This window comes from Carassius gibelio, chromosome B15, assembly GCF_023724105.1.
Source record: "Carassius gibelio isolate Cgi1373 ecotype wild population from Czech Republic chromosome B15, carGib1.2-hapl.c, whole genome shotgun sequence".
Lineage (NCBI taxonomy): Eukaryota > Metazoa > Chordata > Actinopteri > Cypriniformes > Cyprinidae > Carassius > Carassius gibelio.
The window spans coordinates 14,873,468-14,888,641 of NC_068410.1; the positions used below are offsets into that span (position 1 = coordinate 14,873,468).

General features: G+C 39.0%; 2 protein-coding genes across 2 annotated transcripts in view; both read right to left on the reverse strand.

Moving 5' to 3' along the window:
• Positions 1-3,828: 3,828 nt before the first annotated feature.
• LOC127972443 (uncharacterized) lies at positions 3,829-10,253 on the reverse strand. The gene is made up of 5 exons (XM_052575929.1): positions 10,188-10,253; positions 9,736-9,978; positions 8,015-9,542; positions 6,848-7,919; positions 3,829-6,717 (listed from the first exon to the last, which is right to left on the reverse strand). The coding sequence occupies exons 2-5, from the start codon at positions 9,937-9,939 to the stop codon at positions 4,836-4,838; spliced, it is 4,686 nt and encodes a 1,561-aa protein (XP_052431889.1). The 5' UTR covers positions 9,940-9,978; positions 10,188-10,253; the 3' UTR covers positions 3,829-4,835.
• LOC127973059 (pleckstrin homology domain-containing family G member 2-like) overlaps positions 9,968-15,174 on the reverse strand; it is a 37,302-nt gene continuing 32,095 nt past the window's right edge. The window contains exons 7-16 of the mRNA XM_052577092.1: positions 14,695-14,845; positions 14,375-14,506; positions 14,087-14,269; positions 13,859-13,951; positions 13,671-13,757; positions 13,477-13,510; positions 13,286-13,378; positions 13,096-13,194; positions 10,398-10,436; positions 9,968-9,978 (exon numbers count right to left, since the gene is read on the reverse strand). Of these exons, the coding sequence (XP_052433052.1) occupies positions 9,968-9,978; positions 10,398-10,436; positions 13,096-13,194; positions 13,286-13,378; positions 13,477-13,510; positions 13,671-13,757; positions 13,859-13,951; positions 14,087-14,269; positions 14,375-14,506; positions 14,695-14,845 (922 nt within the window). The remainder of the gene's footprint in view (positions 9,979-10,397; positions 10,437-13,095; positions 13,195-13,285; positions 13,379-13,476; positions 13,511-13,670; positions 13,758-13,858; positions 13,952-14,086; positions 14,270-14,374; positions 14,507-14,694; positions 14,846-15,174) is intronic.

Consider the following 15,174-nt stretch of genomic DNA (forward strand, 5'->3'; position numbering starts at 1 on the left):
TTAATGCACTGTGTGTCCTTAGTATGTCCGTGAAAAATCCTCTCACCGGCCCCCGCTCCCTCTAGTGAAGATATTACTGCACCAAGACGAAGTGCTTACAAGCACTTGCCATGGTATTCCGCCACACAATATAGTTATCCATTTTACACGCTTAGAAAAGTACAACGTTTTGTCTTGTGTTACCGTCCTAGGTCGAGTTACACTACACGAGTAACTGTATTTAAATAGGGAAAACGTGGAGGTGTTTGGTAGCTTCTCTGCTTGGCCCATATTGAATGAATGGGCTAAGCTAAGTGCTTTCAAAGTGTCACAGCACGCCAAAGCGATTGAGTGCACGCACTGAGACGAGAGAGGTATGTATCAACTTGTCTTAGGTAAGGGAAAAACATAGTTTAATATGAAAACACGGAGGAGTATCCCTTTAACATGGGTGCATAAAAAAATATGCAACGCATACGCACTGCAGACGAAGTATGTGTGAAACAGGCGTAAGGTTGTTAAGGAATTAGTTTACAGCTTTTCCAAGCACTTTATGATGCATTTTGGAAACAGGAGATGAGCCCCTTTTCTAATGCACCACCTAGCTTGATAAACCCTTTCTCAAAGGCTTACCATTTGTCAATTTTATTTGGGTAACACACATATTCTGAATGCCTTCAGCAGGATTCGAATGAGCCATTTTAATCTAGATTAATTTCAAGATCACAGTGAGATTAATCTAGATTAAAAAAATGTATCTATGCCCACCACTATATATAACCGGTGTCATCGGTTTTCGGATCATCAGTAAACTGTTTAACCGTTTCTTTCCATAGACAGTAAAAGAAATGGACATAGTGACCCCATTGGATTCAATGCAGACAAGTGAATTTAATTAGAAGCACGCACTTCCTGGGGGTCGAGCGTACTGCGCAGACTCAAACTGAGCTTGATGATATAGATGTCACGTGAGCAACCTGTCTTACAATTATTAGTCTTCTAATGGCTGTGCCAAGAGAAATCTGAATCACCCACCGAATCTTGCAGAGAAGGCGAGCGTGAACAGGAGCAAATTTTGGTAAGTATTCTGATTAATTATCTCCCTTGACTTTATGCCTACACGTCCCCCCGATTACCTCATAGACAGTAAAAGATTGCCTGTGAGCTTCTTCTCCTGTCCATATGGTAATTTCTCTACTGTGCGACAGAGAGTCGCAGGTTATGACGCAATCGTTAGCCTATTTTTTTACAAAAACTGTAAAAACTTGTAAGATATAAGGTAATGGAGCCTTTTTATACATTTTCGTGTTTCTTTAGAAATAATTAATGGACAAATTGAGTATTTAAACGCCTCAGATGTAAAGTTATTCGCTGTCAAAGTGACGCCAAAATGAATGGGAGTCAATGGAATGTTAACAGCAGGTGGGGGTCCGCTAGCCAATGGCGGCGCCCAGGGCTGCTTCAATAAAATATGAAACCCTGCCCCCCTGTTTCTTTCGGACGCGTCCGATTTGAGAACCGAGGAGCTGATGATACTGCGCATGCGTGATTCAGCGTGAAGCAGAATGACACAGAGCGTCTGAACCGAACTGGTTCTTTTAGTGATTGATTCTGAACTGATTCAGTGCTAATGTTATGAGCGGGGGTAAAACGGGGGCTTGAATGAATCTGGCAAAACGTAGGTTCATTTAATAACAAATACATCGCAATGGATTATGTATAGTAAGTGGATCATGGTTTCTGCGCTGATGACACCTAATTTATTTACTTTATATCTTCAAGACTTTAAGGTTTATTTCACCCAAAAATCTAAATTATGTCATTAATAGCTCACTCCCACGTTGTTCCAAACCCGTGAGACCTCCGTTTATCTTTGGAACACAGTTTAAGATATTTTAGATTTAGTCCGAGAGCTCTCAGTCCCTCCATTAAGCTGTGTGTACGGTATACTGTCCATGTCCAGAAAGGTAAGAAAAACATCATCAAAGTAGTCCATGTGACATCAGAGGGTCATTTAGAATCTTTTGAAGCATCAAAAATACATTTTGGTCCAAAAATAGCAAAAACTATGACTTTAGCATTGTCTTCTCTTCCGTGTCTGTTGTGAGAGAGAGTTCAAAACAAAGCAGTTTGTGATATCCGGTTCGCGAACGAATCTTTGATGTACCAAATCGAACTGAATCGTTTTAACCGGTTCGCATGTTAACTTTTTTAACATGGCTGACACTCCCTCTGAGTTCAAACAAACCAATATCCTTGAGTTATTCATTTACTCAAACAGTACACTGACTGAACTGCTGTGAAGAGAGAACTGAAGATGAACACCGAGCTGAGCCATATAACGAACAAAAGACTCGTTCTCGACTTGTTCCCTGTAAATCCTTATATGCAAATTATTGCTGTTACTGTATTTGGGTGCGTTGATTCAATGAATGTTTGACTTGATGCCATTACTTCATCGCCAGTGACGTCATTATGTAGAGCGTAAAAGAACGTAATATTTTCCGCACGCACCCAATCGAACGTGTCGAGTAGAAATCAGCATTAAAGGGGTCATATGATGCTTTATTTTCATTATTTTGTGTATTTATTGTAAAAGAATATGTTGACATGCATTAATGTTAAAAAAAAAAAACAAATTGTTTTTCAAATACTATACATTATTGTAGGTCCTCTATGCCACTACTTTTCTACAAAGTCCCTCCTTCCAAAAAAACCAAAGTCTGCTCTGATTGGCTGACTGACCCAGTGCATTGTGATTGGCCGAATGCCACAAGCACTAATCGGGAATGTAACACCCCTTTCCATAATTGCGAGTTTCATCTTTGAAAATAAATGTAAATATAAATGAATAATGTCCTAATTTTTACATCAGTTCAAGCTCGAAAGGGGAGTGGAGTGACAGACAGTGGTCTATCTCTCTCTCTCTCTCTCTCTCTCAAACACCCACACACACACACACACACACACATACACACATGCAAGTACGATGTGCAAAACTCAGCATTTGAACAGTCAATGGTAAATAATTAAACTAATAAAAAAATATAGCCAGATTGTCTATAGATTGTCAGAATGACCTCCTCTTCTAGGTTCACAGAACCGTCATCCATAAAATGTTACTGTTCTGCTGTAAGTAATCTTTCTAGGTTCACAGAACGGTCATCCATAAAATGTGTTACTGTTCTGCTGCAAGTAATCTTAAAGCTTCCTAAATGCATCTACTTTCCGAAGGCCAAATAAAGTGATTTTGCTTTCACCAAGAAACACACAGCATCTCCCTGACATGGCTGCTTCAACACTAACTGCGGTTACTGAAACCATGCCTTCTTTCTTTGCACGAAAATTTGGGCAGCATTATGCAAATATTTACACATGTGGGGGAGTGTTTGAATGAGCAGTTTTATGTGGGCGTGGCAGAAAACTTTGATAAATAATATGTCTTTGGTTTTGAGACTTTAGTCTTTGTAACTTAATGGATCCTATCTATGCTTTTAACACTCCAAAGAGAAAGGAAAACTTGAAATTGCATCATATGACCCCTATAAGCCGAATACTGGTGCACTAAAACAATATGGTTCCGCCTTTGCTATGTAGTCTAATGCAACTTTATCTATACTGTACATGTTTATTTATTTGTCTGTAAATGCAGTTTTCAGATTTTCTTTAGTTTGACATGCTATGAACTACTTCTTTTTAGAAAAATGTGACATTCTTTTTCTTCAGGCCCTAGGCTTTTTTTTTTTTCTTCAGGCCCCTCCTTTAGACCTATACAAAATCTATCATGATGTCACTGTAAAATACATATTTTCTATCTAAAAATAAAGTAATAGTAATATAATGGCTCAATCAGAATTACACTATGCAGGTTTTATTTAGGTACAAATAACAGAACACATTTTCCATACAGTGTGAAATTTTTTTTTTAGACCTCAAGTACAGATAACAGGTGTGAACATTTGTATTATTTGCACCATTTTTTGCAGGCATTGTGTGAAGCATAAAGGCCTTCTGTAAATAAATTTGAGATATAGTTTCAGTTGACTTAAGCATTCATTGATTGTGAAAATCTCCTTTAGAAATCAACAACGTATTACATTAAAAATAAACTAAAAATTTAATCAAAATCAAGAATCCATTTGATCAGCATGGCCTTTTCTTAGTCCACACCAGAATACTTTTCTTGGGCGTGACGGAATGCTTTTTCATTGTGTACAGCAAACATTTTCATCAATGCATAATATCAGATCAGATGTTTTGATGTTTGTATTAACAACAATCAAAGCAGCGATTCGTGTTCCCTTGTTTTCAAATGTATTATTAACCAAATCCATATAGAACACTGGCAATAAAAAATTATTTTAACATACACAAGAATGTTTTGTCTGAAACACTATTTTCCAGACACGTCTGGACCACATTCGAGACAAATGTGCAAAACAAAGAAACAAGTTAAGTGCCAGAAAACAACTACTTCATAAATAAGTTTTGATATATATCACAGCCAACTGAAAGCCTTTAATGACACAGGCTTTAGTTATATTACATATAATAAATTTGTATATGACAGAGTCTTAAAAGCGATAAAATGAACACTGCCAAATATAGCAAAGCAGTCTTTTACTGATGTTTTACTGGTATCCTGGCCAGGAAGAAGGGTTGAGGGTTAAAAAAAATTAATTGACCATAGCATCAACTGGCTGACACCCGTATTTTATAGTCCATAATTATTTTATTTTTTTGTCTGTGTGAAGTGAACATGGATCTCTAAGCTGAATCCTCTGCTTCATGCTAAAGTGCCAGATAAAGTGTCTATGAAGAACAAGGCACCATACCAGACCTCAGGAGCACACCACTCAAAGCCTTTTGCAGTCCTGCATTGAGAAGTTGCAGCTATTGATGCTGACCCTTCTCCTGCTCTGACTGTCTGCTACAGGGGACAATGTCTGAGTTAGGCTGACTTGTGCATTGCTAAAAGATGCTATCCTCCCATTTCCGGCAATCTGCAAGTTGACAGTGGTGGCATAACTGTTTTTTAAAGTTGTTTTGGACCCTTGATTAGGAATACTTTCTTCTGTTTTGCCTTCGGTTGGGCCCTGAATGGGACTCTCTCTCAAATTTGGGTTAGCTGGAGCAACATATGGACAGATCAGGGTGCTCCGACAAGTCGATTCTGCAACCTCTATGTCATCTTGCTCTGTCTCTGTGCAGGACAAAACAACAGTTTCAGTACTGGGCTCTGTGTTGTGTTTAGTTAGCATATCATGTACATCCGGCCAGGCGATGCTTGTGAAAGGTTTTCCGCTAAGAGTGGTCGTTTCAGTTGTTAGTCTAACGGGTGAAAGAGGGCCAGGGCTGATAGAAGATGGGCTGCCACTGTATGAACCCCCATGAGGACTTATTAACCCCAATTCTGAACCCACTGACCATCGTCCCCTTTCTGCCCAAGACCTGCGTTCGTGTCTAGTTGGACTGGGGGGTCTATCCCCTAGAGCAACAAAGGGCAAACTGGCTCCTCGTAGCCTCCTCTGGCTCTGAGAGTTGGTTGCTGAACATGAAGACATTCCCATTGGGGTAGGAGAGATGATTCTGGTGCCTCTTTGTGTAGAGTTTGCTTCCACTTTTGTTGGAGAATATGCAGTTGTTAATGAGGGATTTCTTGGCTGCGGATTAGCAAAACCCCATACACTTGTAGGAATGCCAATAGGGGGTGGAGAAGTGATTCTGGGGCTCTCACAGGGGGATAATGAACAAGCTGAGGTTGATCTTGAGATCTCCAAAGATAGAGGGGTAAAAAAGCCACCTTGCCTGGGGGCTCTGGGATTTGGTGGCTTTGTTACAAGATGAACGGAGTTGATTGGAGCAGGTGGAGGGGAGCAGATTCTGGTGACTGGAGATGGGCAAATAGAAGGGGACTGTACACGGGAGCTAGGCTCAGAGGATGGAAAGGGATGAGCAACCCTGTTGTGCAAGGTGTTTCTTTGAGGATCATGAAAATGAGGGAATCCACCCATATTTGAGGGTGGTGCTATTTTAGGGTTAGTGGCCCAGGTGTTATTACTTAAGCTGTTGTTATTGTTATTATTATCATTTAAACTGGTGTAAGAAGGCTTTTCAAGAGCAGCAGAATTTAGGCTGTTAGGAGATGGAGCTGAATGGAGGCTAACTGGAGGTGCAGGGGATATTGAGCGTTGACTACGGTAAGGAGGAGGGGTCTGAACTGTTGCTGGACTAGGTTGAAGACTGTTCGATCTGAATGGGGAAGGACAAGACCTTAGGGGTTGACTCCCAACCCCGGTGCTGGATGTATTCCTAAAACCTGACTCTGCACTTGAGTCGAAGGTGATGGGTTTGGGTGATGGTGACCGTAGCCTTACAGAAGATGTTGGAGGAGAGGAGATTATGGGTGGGGACGCAGTCTGAAGATGTGCACCTCTCTTGGCCATGGTTTGGGAAATTGTCTGACTAATACAAGAGGCAGCAAGAGACTTTGTAAGAGCTGAGGCTGTTGATGACAATCTGGAGTTCTGGTCACTTCTAATTGGAGAGGGTGACCGCATTCGCAATTTTGGGCTAAAGGCAGACTGTTGTTTTGCGTCTAAGGGACTTACACAACCGAAAGGAATGTTTGAAGGTTTATCCTTAGTAGCTTGGGAAAATGATTGTCTGTGTGTAGAAAGGCCAGAAGCTGAAGTATCCTGGATCTGTTCCTCAAACTGCAATGAAGTATGTGGTACTCTAAAAGGCAAGATAAGACAGAAATCAAATACTTAGACTGCTGTAATATAAACTACACCATCATAACTTAAATATCAAATGGATACACCCTATAACTACAGCTTGGTTTGTGGCATGCTTAGCAGACTACCTCTGAGTTGCTGGAGATGATGGATTCCAATTGGTGAAGGAACTTCTCTTTCCTGTGGTGGAGGGTAGATTGGAAGGTCTTTGGCTAGTAAACATTGGAAGCTCATCCAAAGGAGGTCCACCTAAAGGGGGTGTACATGGTGGGCTCAATGTCTTTGAATTATTGCTTAAGTCTCCTTTGGATTTAACATCCAGTGGATCACACTTGCTGCATGAACCAATCAAAGGCATCAGTTGTGTAGGGCTTGTTGTAACATCCCGGGCTACAGGGTACGAAAGGTCAGATCCTTCAGAGATAACTTCAGAGTTTAGAACACAGGGTGCTGGCTGTAATTGGGGACATGCATCAACTTCACTAACAGAGGTCACTACAGGCGTTATTTCCTCCATGCTAGTGGTTTCAATATCAGATTGATCTTGCTTGGAATTCATATGTCCTGTATGTATTTCATCTTGTTTATCATTCATGGACAATATGCTTCCACAGTGCTGTACAGTTAAGCCCGTTTTCTCCTCTACACTGTGAGTCTCTTTTTCTAAATGTTTAATGATTACTGAGTCAATAAAAAATTCACTACTTGGTACAGAATTGCTCACAAGAGCCAGGTTCTCCTCTTGCAATATCGGTCCTTGTTCAGTGCTATTTATTGCAGTGGATTTGCCTACAGCATGTGAATGATTCTTCTGAACGGATTGTAGTACGTTGTCAGCATGCTCGTCCAATGGTAATCTGGCTAGTTTGGATGGCACTTCAGGCTCAGCTTGGACTTGAGTTTCAGCGCAAGCTGACAAGGAGTGATCTCCTTCATGTAGGTTAGACTCCCATTTTTCTAAGGAGCTTTCTCTATGATCTGATATCACAGAAATCTGTGATTCCACAACAGTTGTTAATATTTGAACTGAAGTTGCAGAGGATTCAGCAGATGAAAAATACAGTGAATTAGATCCATTTGTTGACATTTTGTCTGGGGGCCCAATGAGATTACAATCATTTTCTTGGTGATATGTTGTAGACAGCTTCTCCCTTAAAATGATGTGACCAAAAGGTTCAACAGGTGTTGATACTGAAGATTCTGTTGCAACAAAACAGTAGGCAACATTTTAAAATAATGAGTAGAATAATATCAAACAAGATCATAATTTAATTATATATGGATTATGAACTCACCCATGGGCTGATTAAGGTCCCTTATATCCCCCTGGTGTAGTTGTACTTGCCGAGACTTAGGAGAAGTGCTCCCTTTTCCCTCCACTGACAAGGCTCCCCTACTCACTCGTGTTCTCTTCTGGTGTAGTGGTACTTTCATGCTGCTTGCTTTTGCTGTGTACATGCGTGCAAGCATTTGCACTTTATTAAGAATCTTTTCTGAGTTTTCTACCAAGCATTGATTGACTGATCCACCATCAAAAAAACCTAAATCTGATACCTCTTCCATTCCTTCATAAAGGGTACGACTACAGGTTACCACCTTGCCTTGACGAGACCAACGGCCAACTTTAATCTGACTGGGAAGGCTATCCAGGTTTCCATGAGAGGACATCCTAGCACTTAATCTACTTCCATATTGAAGAGGTTTATCAGCTGTCTCTTTTGTCTGCAGTTTAAATGTGTCCGAAGTGTCTGGATAGCATTGTGAACGATCATGTTTATGCTGCATCTCGGTTATTGCGCAATTTTGGAATGTCTTGTTTTCATTAGAAGCTATTGTTTCATCACCACATACCTTTTCCTTTGGGAAAGGGACTTTCAGAGAATCTTGGCAAGTTCTTTCTTTCTCTTTCCAGAGTTCCATACAGGGACTGAACTCAAAATTATCCTTATCCTTTTTATCTGCGATCTTGATGTTTAAAAATTCTTTTTGTTCTTGGACAACATCTGAATGTGCAATAGAAATGGCTGTATCAGCAGATTCATCATGGTTAAAATTCTGGTCAACTTGGTCTGATGTTGGGAGTAATAAAGATGCTGCATCAGTTTCAACACAGTCTGAGCGGCTACTCTCAGGCTCAAGTAGACTGTCGTGGCGAACACAAACATTGAATCGAGACACCGAATCTTTCACTAATCCAGCAGGAATATGAGAGAAGCTGTTTCTTCGGGGTGTCTGACCCTCCTCGACACCTGCCTCTGCTGCCTCATAATAGCTGCGTATCTTCTCAATAATTTGCTTGTCACTTTTGGTAAGTTTTTGCTCAGGTTCTGCTTTGGGGACAAGGGAGCTGTCCGTTGCTTTTAATGCAGTAGAAATGTGAGCACAAACTGACTTAGCTGTAAATGCTGTGTCATCGGTGGCTTTGTCCAAATTGTCAGATAATTGAGGTTCTGTACTTTTACTAACGGAGCCCTCCTCAGTGTCTTTTCCCCCTTTTTCATCTGTGACTGTTACCATTTCTGGTTTTGATGATTCAATATGACTGGGCTCTTGTAATGCCAACTCGTCTGATTGATTCACTTTTTCGGAGCTGTGCAATAGTGATGATGATTTCTCAAGCTCCTCTGCTGGATCAACATTTGCTTCACAGGATGGATGGCTGTCGTCTTCTTTGTCTGACCCATCTACCAGCATTTCTTCTGGTTCTGATCTTTCGGTATCATTGGTCTGATATTTATTTTCATCCACCTCAGCTATTAGTGGTTCAGATTCATCTAACTGCCGTGGCTCTGATGACTGGACTTCCGGGGACTCTGGAGTCAACTGGCACATTGGAAAACAAAAAAATTAATACAATTAAATTTCCTTATAACTAGAAGCTTACATTAACAGCGTTATTAATACAAAGTCACTGATGTCAATGTGTATACCAATAGCAAAGAAGCATTGTGTTGAGTTACTAAAGGAGTTACTGTTTTGGCATATTGTTTTAGGTGTCAAAATGTTCTATATGTACCACTTCAGATGTTAACTCTGCCATGCCTTGTCGGGCACGGCTCTCATTAATGAACTGCATGATTTCCTCAGTAATGGACAGTGTTGGAGGTGGAGGGAGTGGGGTCATGTCAATCTCGTCATGACATAAAGCCAGATCATCACGGCCAGATTCCACTTCAATGACAGAGGATGCCAGAGTGCTGGTACTCCCTGATGAGCCCATGCTATCAGGCTGTGGGCACAGTTCCTCTTCACTGCCAGCCTGAAAACCCAGCAAATGGACAGAAGCATAGATATACAAATATTATAATCATGTCATTTTGGACCTTAGAACAACATTTAATCACAGCTTTGATACCAAAAGTATAAACAAAACCTATTGCTACAAGTTTGCATCACGTGGCAAAAACTATAGAATTAAGGCTATATAATATATAATGTTTAATGTAAGAAAGTGAAATCCTCTCACACCTTTAAAGAACCTGGATTCCATGAACAGTGAAGCCATGGCAGACCAGAAAGAGAAAGATAGAAACAAAAATTATTTTACTTTTTATATATATATATATATATATATATATATATATATATATATATATATATATATATATATATATATATAGGCTTTGTCAACAAGATTACAGAATTATAGAAAGTGAAAGAACTAAAGTCTACACTCACCACTTTGCTGGAACGCAGCTTCAATATCTTTGGCAGGTGCTTGAGGTATATAAAGATTATATTAGATTTTAGACTTTAAACTTCAGAAACTTTACAATAGTTGTAAATAGGGATGTCAAATTTCGATTATTTCCATGATCGATCGTCGTTTAAATTAACGATCAATTAATCGATTAATCGTTAACCATAATACTGCAAAATGCGTCTATTGCAGGCACGCAGTCAGCGGTATGACAGGATGTGCAAAAGCCACACACACACACACAAAACGCTTTCTCACTTGAATTAAAGAGGTTTTAGTCTGAATAAAATGCTAGTAGCAGGATTATAAAATGAATAGATGCGATTATGATCATTTGATAAAATGAAGAGAGCGCGCCATACTTTTGAGGTCATTTTACTTTGTTGAAAGTTTCCAATCCCGCACGGAGAACGCTGAATGCGCCTCTTTAAATGGTTTTGTGGTGCTCGTTGTTGTATTTTAAAGCACAATTGCAATGTTTTCAACTGACATTATTGTATAAAATTATCCGAAATGTGGAGCGTGTGTGACTGCGCTGCACATTAAGTGAACTACATCGGCGCTGCTGCACCAAAACACAGTTGCTCACATTAATTTGATCCTGCTGGATTCTGTCCTAGAAAATGTCAGATTTTTAAAAATCCGGCATACAGCGCATTAGATCGTGACAGTGCATGCGTGCAGACGAGGATGAGCGAGCGCGGCTTTGGCTAGATTTATTTGGAGGTTATTGCTCATGTCTCATTCGGCACAAATCGAAATGTTTCCATATTCGCAATGTATTTGAATGTTAAACTATTATTTATAATGTAAACTAGGCTTGCATTCGCATATAGACGGAAAAGATGATCCTCTTCATATGAGCAAAAACGTCCTTGGCATAACAGCAGAGTGGACCTGTTGTGGTATACTACGGTCTATTTAAACTGACCAGTGTAACCTTTTAATGTTTAGTTGACATTTTATTTTGATAATGAACAGACTGCGATGTAAGTTTGAATCGCTAGAATATACGTGTGCAGCAGGCTCCGGGGCGATCGAAAAAGCTGAGACATTAAAAAAATATATATATTTTCCTCAAAAGTGTTTACTTTCATTTGTGCACACTCACAATAAAAACAGAAGATTTGTGCTCTTGTAAAATAAAGCAAACAAACAGAATGCGTTGTCATCCTTTTTTTTTTTTTTTTTTGTGAACTTATGGAGCGCCCACACTTCTGTTTTAAATCCGTTAATCTTAATTAGCCTATTTAAGTCGGATATATTTCGCATAGCCTATTTAAAAAAAAACAAAACAAAAAAACATGAAAACAAATTGTTATTTTTATGTTGGGCCTATTACTTAGTAGGCTATAAATTTTCCTTAAAGCATCCCATTTTGTCCCAGGGCTTAGAACCTGTGCCCTAGTCAGGTCCATGCAGAAACTTGTGAACGATGCTCGGCGTCATCATTTAGTGACAGCAGTGAATGCTCCAGGAATGTGTCGGTCACAGCGCCTATTAATCGCTGTTTTGAATCCAGCAATTATTTATTTAGAAATGATAAGATCTGATTATGACAAGTGTGGTATAAAAGCTTTGTTTATTAGAGGAATAATAGGTTAACTGGAAAATGTTAGATTGCGACCATGCTTTTGGACCCCATAGTCTTCATTTACGCGGCTTTGTTCTGGTTTGCCGGTTGGTCACGAATTTCCACAAATTCAGTATATTTAGGCATTGTATCTTTTCCTAAATCTTCATAGTCTAACCCTCTAATTTCCCAGGTTTATTTTATTATCTTTCGCTTTTAATAACTGTTTTGGCATCTCTTACTGTGGTAAACATGGGAAGGGAAATTAAAGATTTCATGAATTAAGAATTCGTTCGATTTATTAATTTGTTCCCTTATTTCACTTAAATCATGGGTTATTTAGGGAACAAAATTAATGAAACATGGACAATTGCCACATTAATAATTCGTAGGAATGAATTAACAAGTTGTAGGAATGAATAGACTACCTGTCCTGTCACTGTGTCCCGCAGCCCTGCAAAGCGCACGATATAAAACAGTTATCTGATTAAATGATTAGTAACTACATTTCTATTGCATTTAATGTTGAAGAACTTTTATGTTGTTTCTATTTTAATGTACTTTAAAGTTTAAATCACATTAAAAGCTTAATTTGTACATTGTGAATGAATGATGATGCTTTTATATATCGTCACCGTCACTCACAGCCGCTCGCACGTGTTGAGTGCGCATGAGCCGCACGCAGCCCAACATTGAATCGGTTAACCGACCATCGATAGCCTTAATCGATTGTATCTCTTATCGACAATTAATCGATCATCGATTAATCGTTGACATCCCTAGTTGTAAATTGATGCCAGCATTAATATAACTTAAACAACACTAAATCAATACTAAACCTATATACATAATATAAACTCTACACCTATATAAACATATACAATGAAAAATATACTGAAAAAAATAAATAAATAAAATATATATATATACATATATACATATATATATATATATATATATATATATATATATATATATATACATATATATATATATATATATATATATATATATATATATATATATATATATATATATATATATATATATATATTTTAATATTTGTTAGAATTGCAAAAAATCTGAGATCAGATTATATTCACCAGACTGTCTCCTCCCTCGCTTGTATGGCAGGTTACCCTCTAGGAGGAGGGGAAGGCTTTTTTTGGCTTTCTCAGGGGTGTAGATGAACTCTGGTGGCTCTGTCAGGAGTTATGCAGTTCACTTTTATGAGTATCTGAAATAGCGCGGTTTGGCATTTTAAAGAATTCTAATGAACACTACATGCCAGACCTGACTGCCTTCTTCCTCTGTGGTAGCTTTGAACATCATCCAGTCGTGGAGAAGGCATTGGTTTTCTTATTGGCTCCTGATCAAACTGTGGTGCTAGTATGGCACAAAACATGAATAATTCACAACTAGTCACACTCATTGCAACAAGTGATAGTTGAAAAAGACAAGAATTCAAATAATAGCCTACTTACATTGACAAAAGTTGTCACCAAGAACCTGCCTTGCCTGGAAAACATGTTATAAATAGATATTTAGTGCTCTGGTGTCCATCTGTAAACAATTCTTAACTGAACTAGCGGAACTCAAAATGTTGGTCAATTTTGACTGTGCATTATCCTTAACACAATGATGCATAGGTTGACATAAAAAAAAAAAAAACTCGTACTTTTTGGGGTAAGGATGCAGGATGGTTTTCCACTATCATCCTTTTGAGGTAATGTAGCCACAGCCGCTTCTCCTCCTGGTTTTTAGCCTACAGAGAAGTATCGTAACATTTTTAGCTTTCATTGCCTTTTTCATTTCTTTAAACTACAAAGTGTTCAAGTAATAAAATTCCCTGTCTGAATATTTTACCTGAACAATGTGTTGCTGTTTTGGGATCGTTTGGTCAGACACCTTAAAACAGAGGGGATCCTTCATGTTCTCCACTAAGAGCAGATTACAACACTTCAAAAATGAGAGGGAGAAAGAGAAAACATGAGTTTTGCGAATCATAAATCCTTTAAGTAAAATGCTACACTCCAGGTGCAGATATATAGTAGATTTAGACCTGAAATCTGATCACAAATGATTATGACTTACAAAGATGTGAGTGCTGTATATGAAATGATCCAACCTCTTCTTGGCAATGAGAAGCATTTTGTCAAAAAGAAAGAATGCTCTTTCTTTTTTCACTCGCTGAACTCGGAAGGAGCCTTCAAGTACCAGCTCTCCAAAACCGCAGAGATCAGGCCCGGCCCAGTTCAGCAACAAGCTCTCAATCTCCTATAAAAAGAAGTAACATTTGCATTTACAACAGAACTAATTGCAGAGTTACAGAATATCTGATTCTGTCAAAAGTCATGGGGAGCATTTGATGGCTGGGATTACCTGCAGTCTGACTGCATGTTCCTGTTTCCTCTTCATGTCATTGATGTACCAGGCAACTGCTGTCATGGTAATAATGGCATCTTCCACCACCTCATACCCAGGATCACTTTTATCAAAGTGTTTGGATAGTTCCTACCACAAGAGGGAGACAGCAGTTCAGATGTAGAGTCTGACAAGTGTTACACATCTGTTTTAAAGTTTACTAGCATGGCCCCATTTGCCCCTGCTAGCAGATGTCAAAGCTACGCCATCTTTCAGCAAAAAACATATATATATAAAAGAAAAAGAGGATGAGATTTAAGGTATTGTACTCCACTGACCTGCAGCAGGAGGTGATATTTAAGAATCCTTTGCACTGGTTTTAGCAGGTAAGTCTCCAAAGGCAATGAGTGACACAGAGTGGCCTGCCTTTCCTGAAAGAAGCGCACCAGGCTCTCGTTCTTCATGCAGTCCCGCAGAACTGTTACTGAGCTGGACGCAAACAGGGAGGAAGACATTTCAGTAGGGCGGTCTACTGGGAGACTCATCAGTTTGGCAGCTTTGCCTGACAGCACTTCATCTTATCCTAAGGCCTGCAGTAATGCATTCAGCTGGGTCTCCGAATATTAAATTCAACTCAGAAATATTTGTTTTTGTGCAACCTCCTGTTTCTTACATTTTCATAAAATGCTTTTTTTTTTCTTTTGCTTGTTTCACCACCATTCGATGCATATATAATATGTTCTGCCTTATAAAAATGTAGAATAAAATACTTAATAATAATTATTTAAATAAATATTCTTTTAAGAATCTGAGTAACT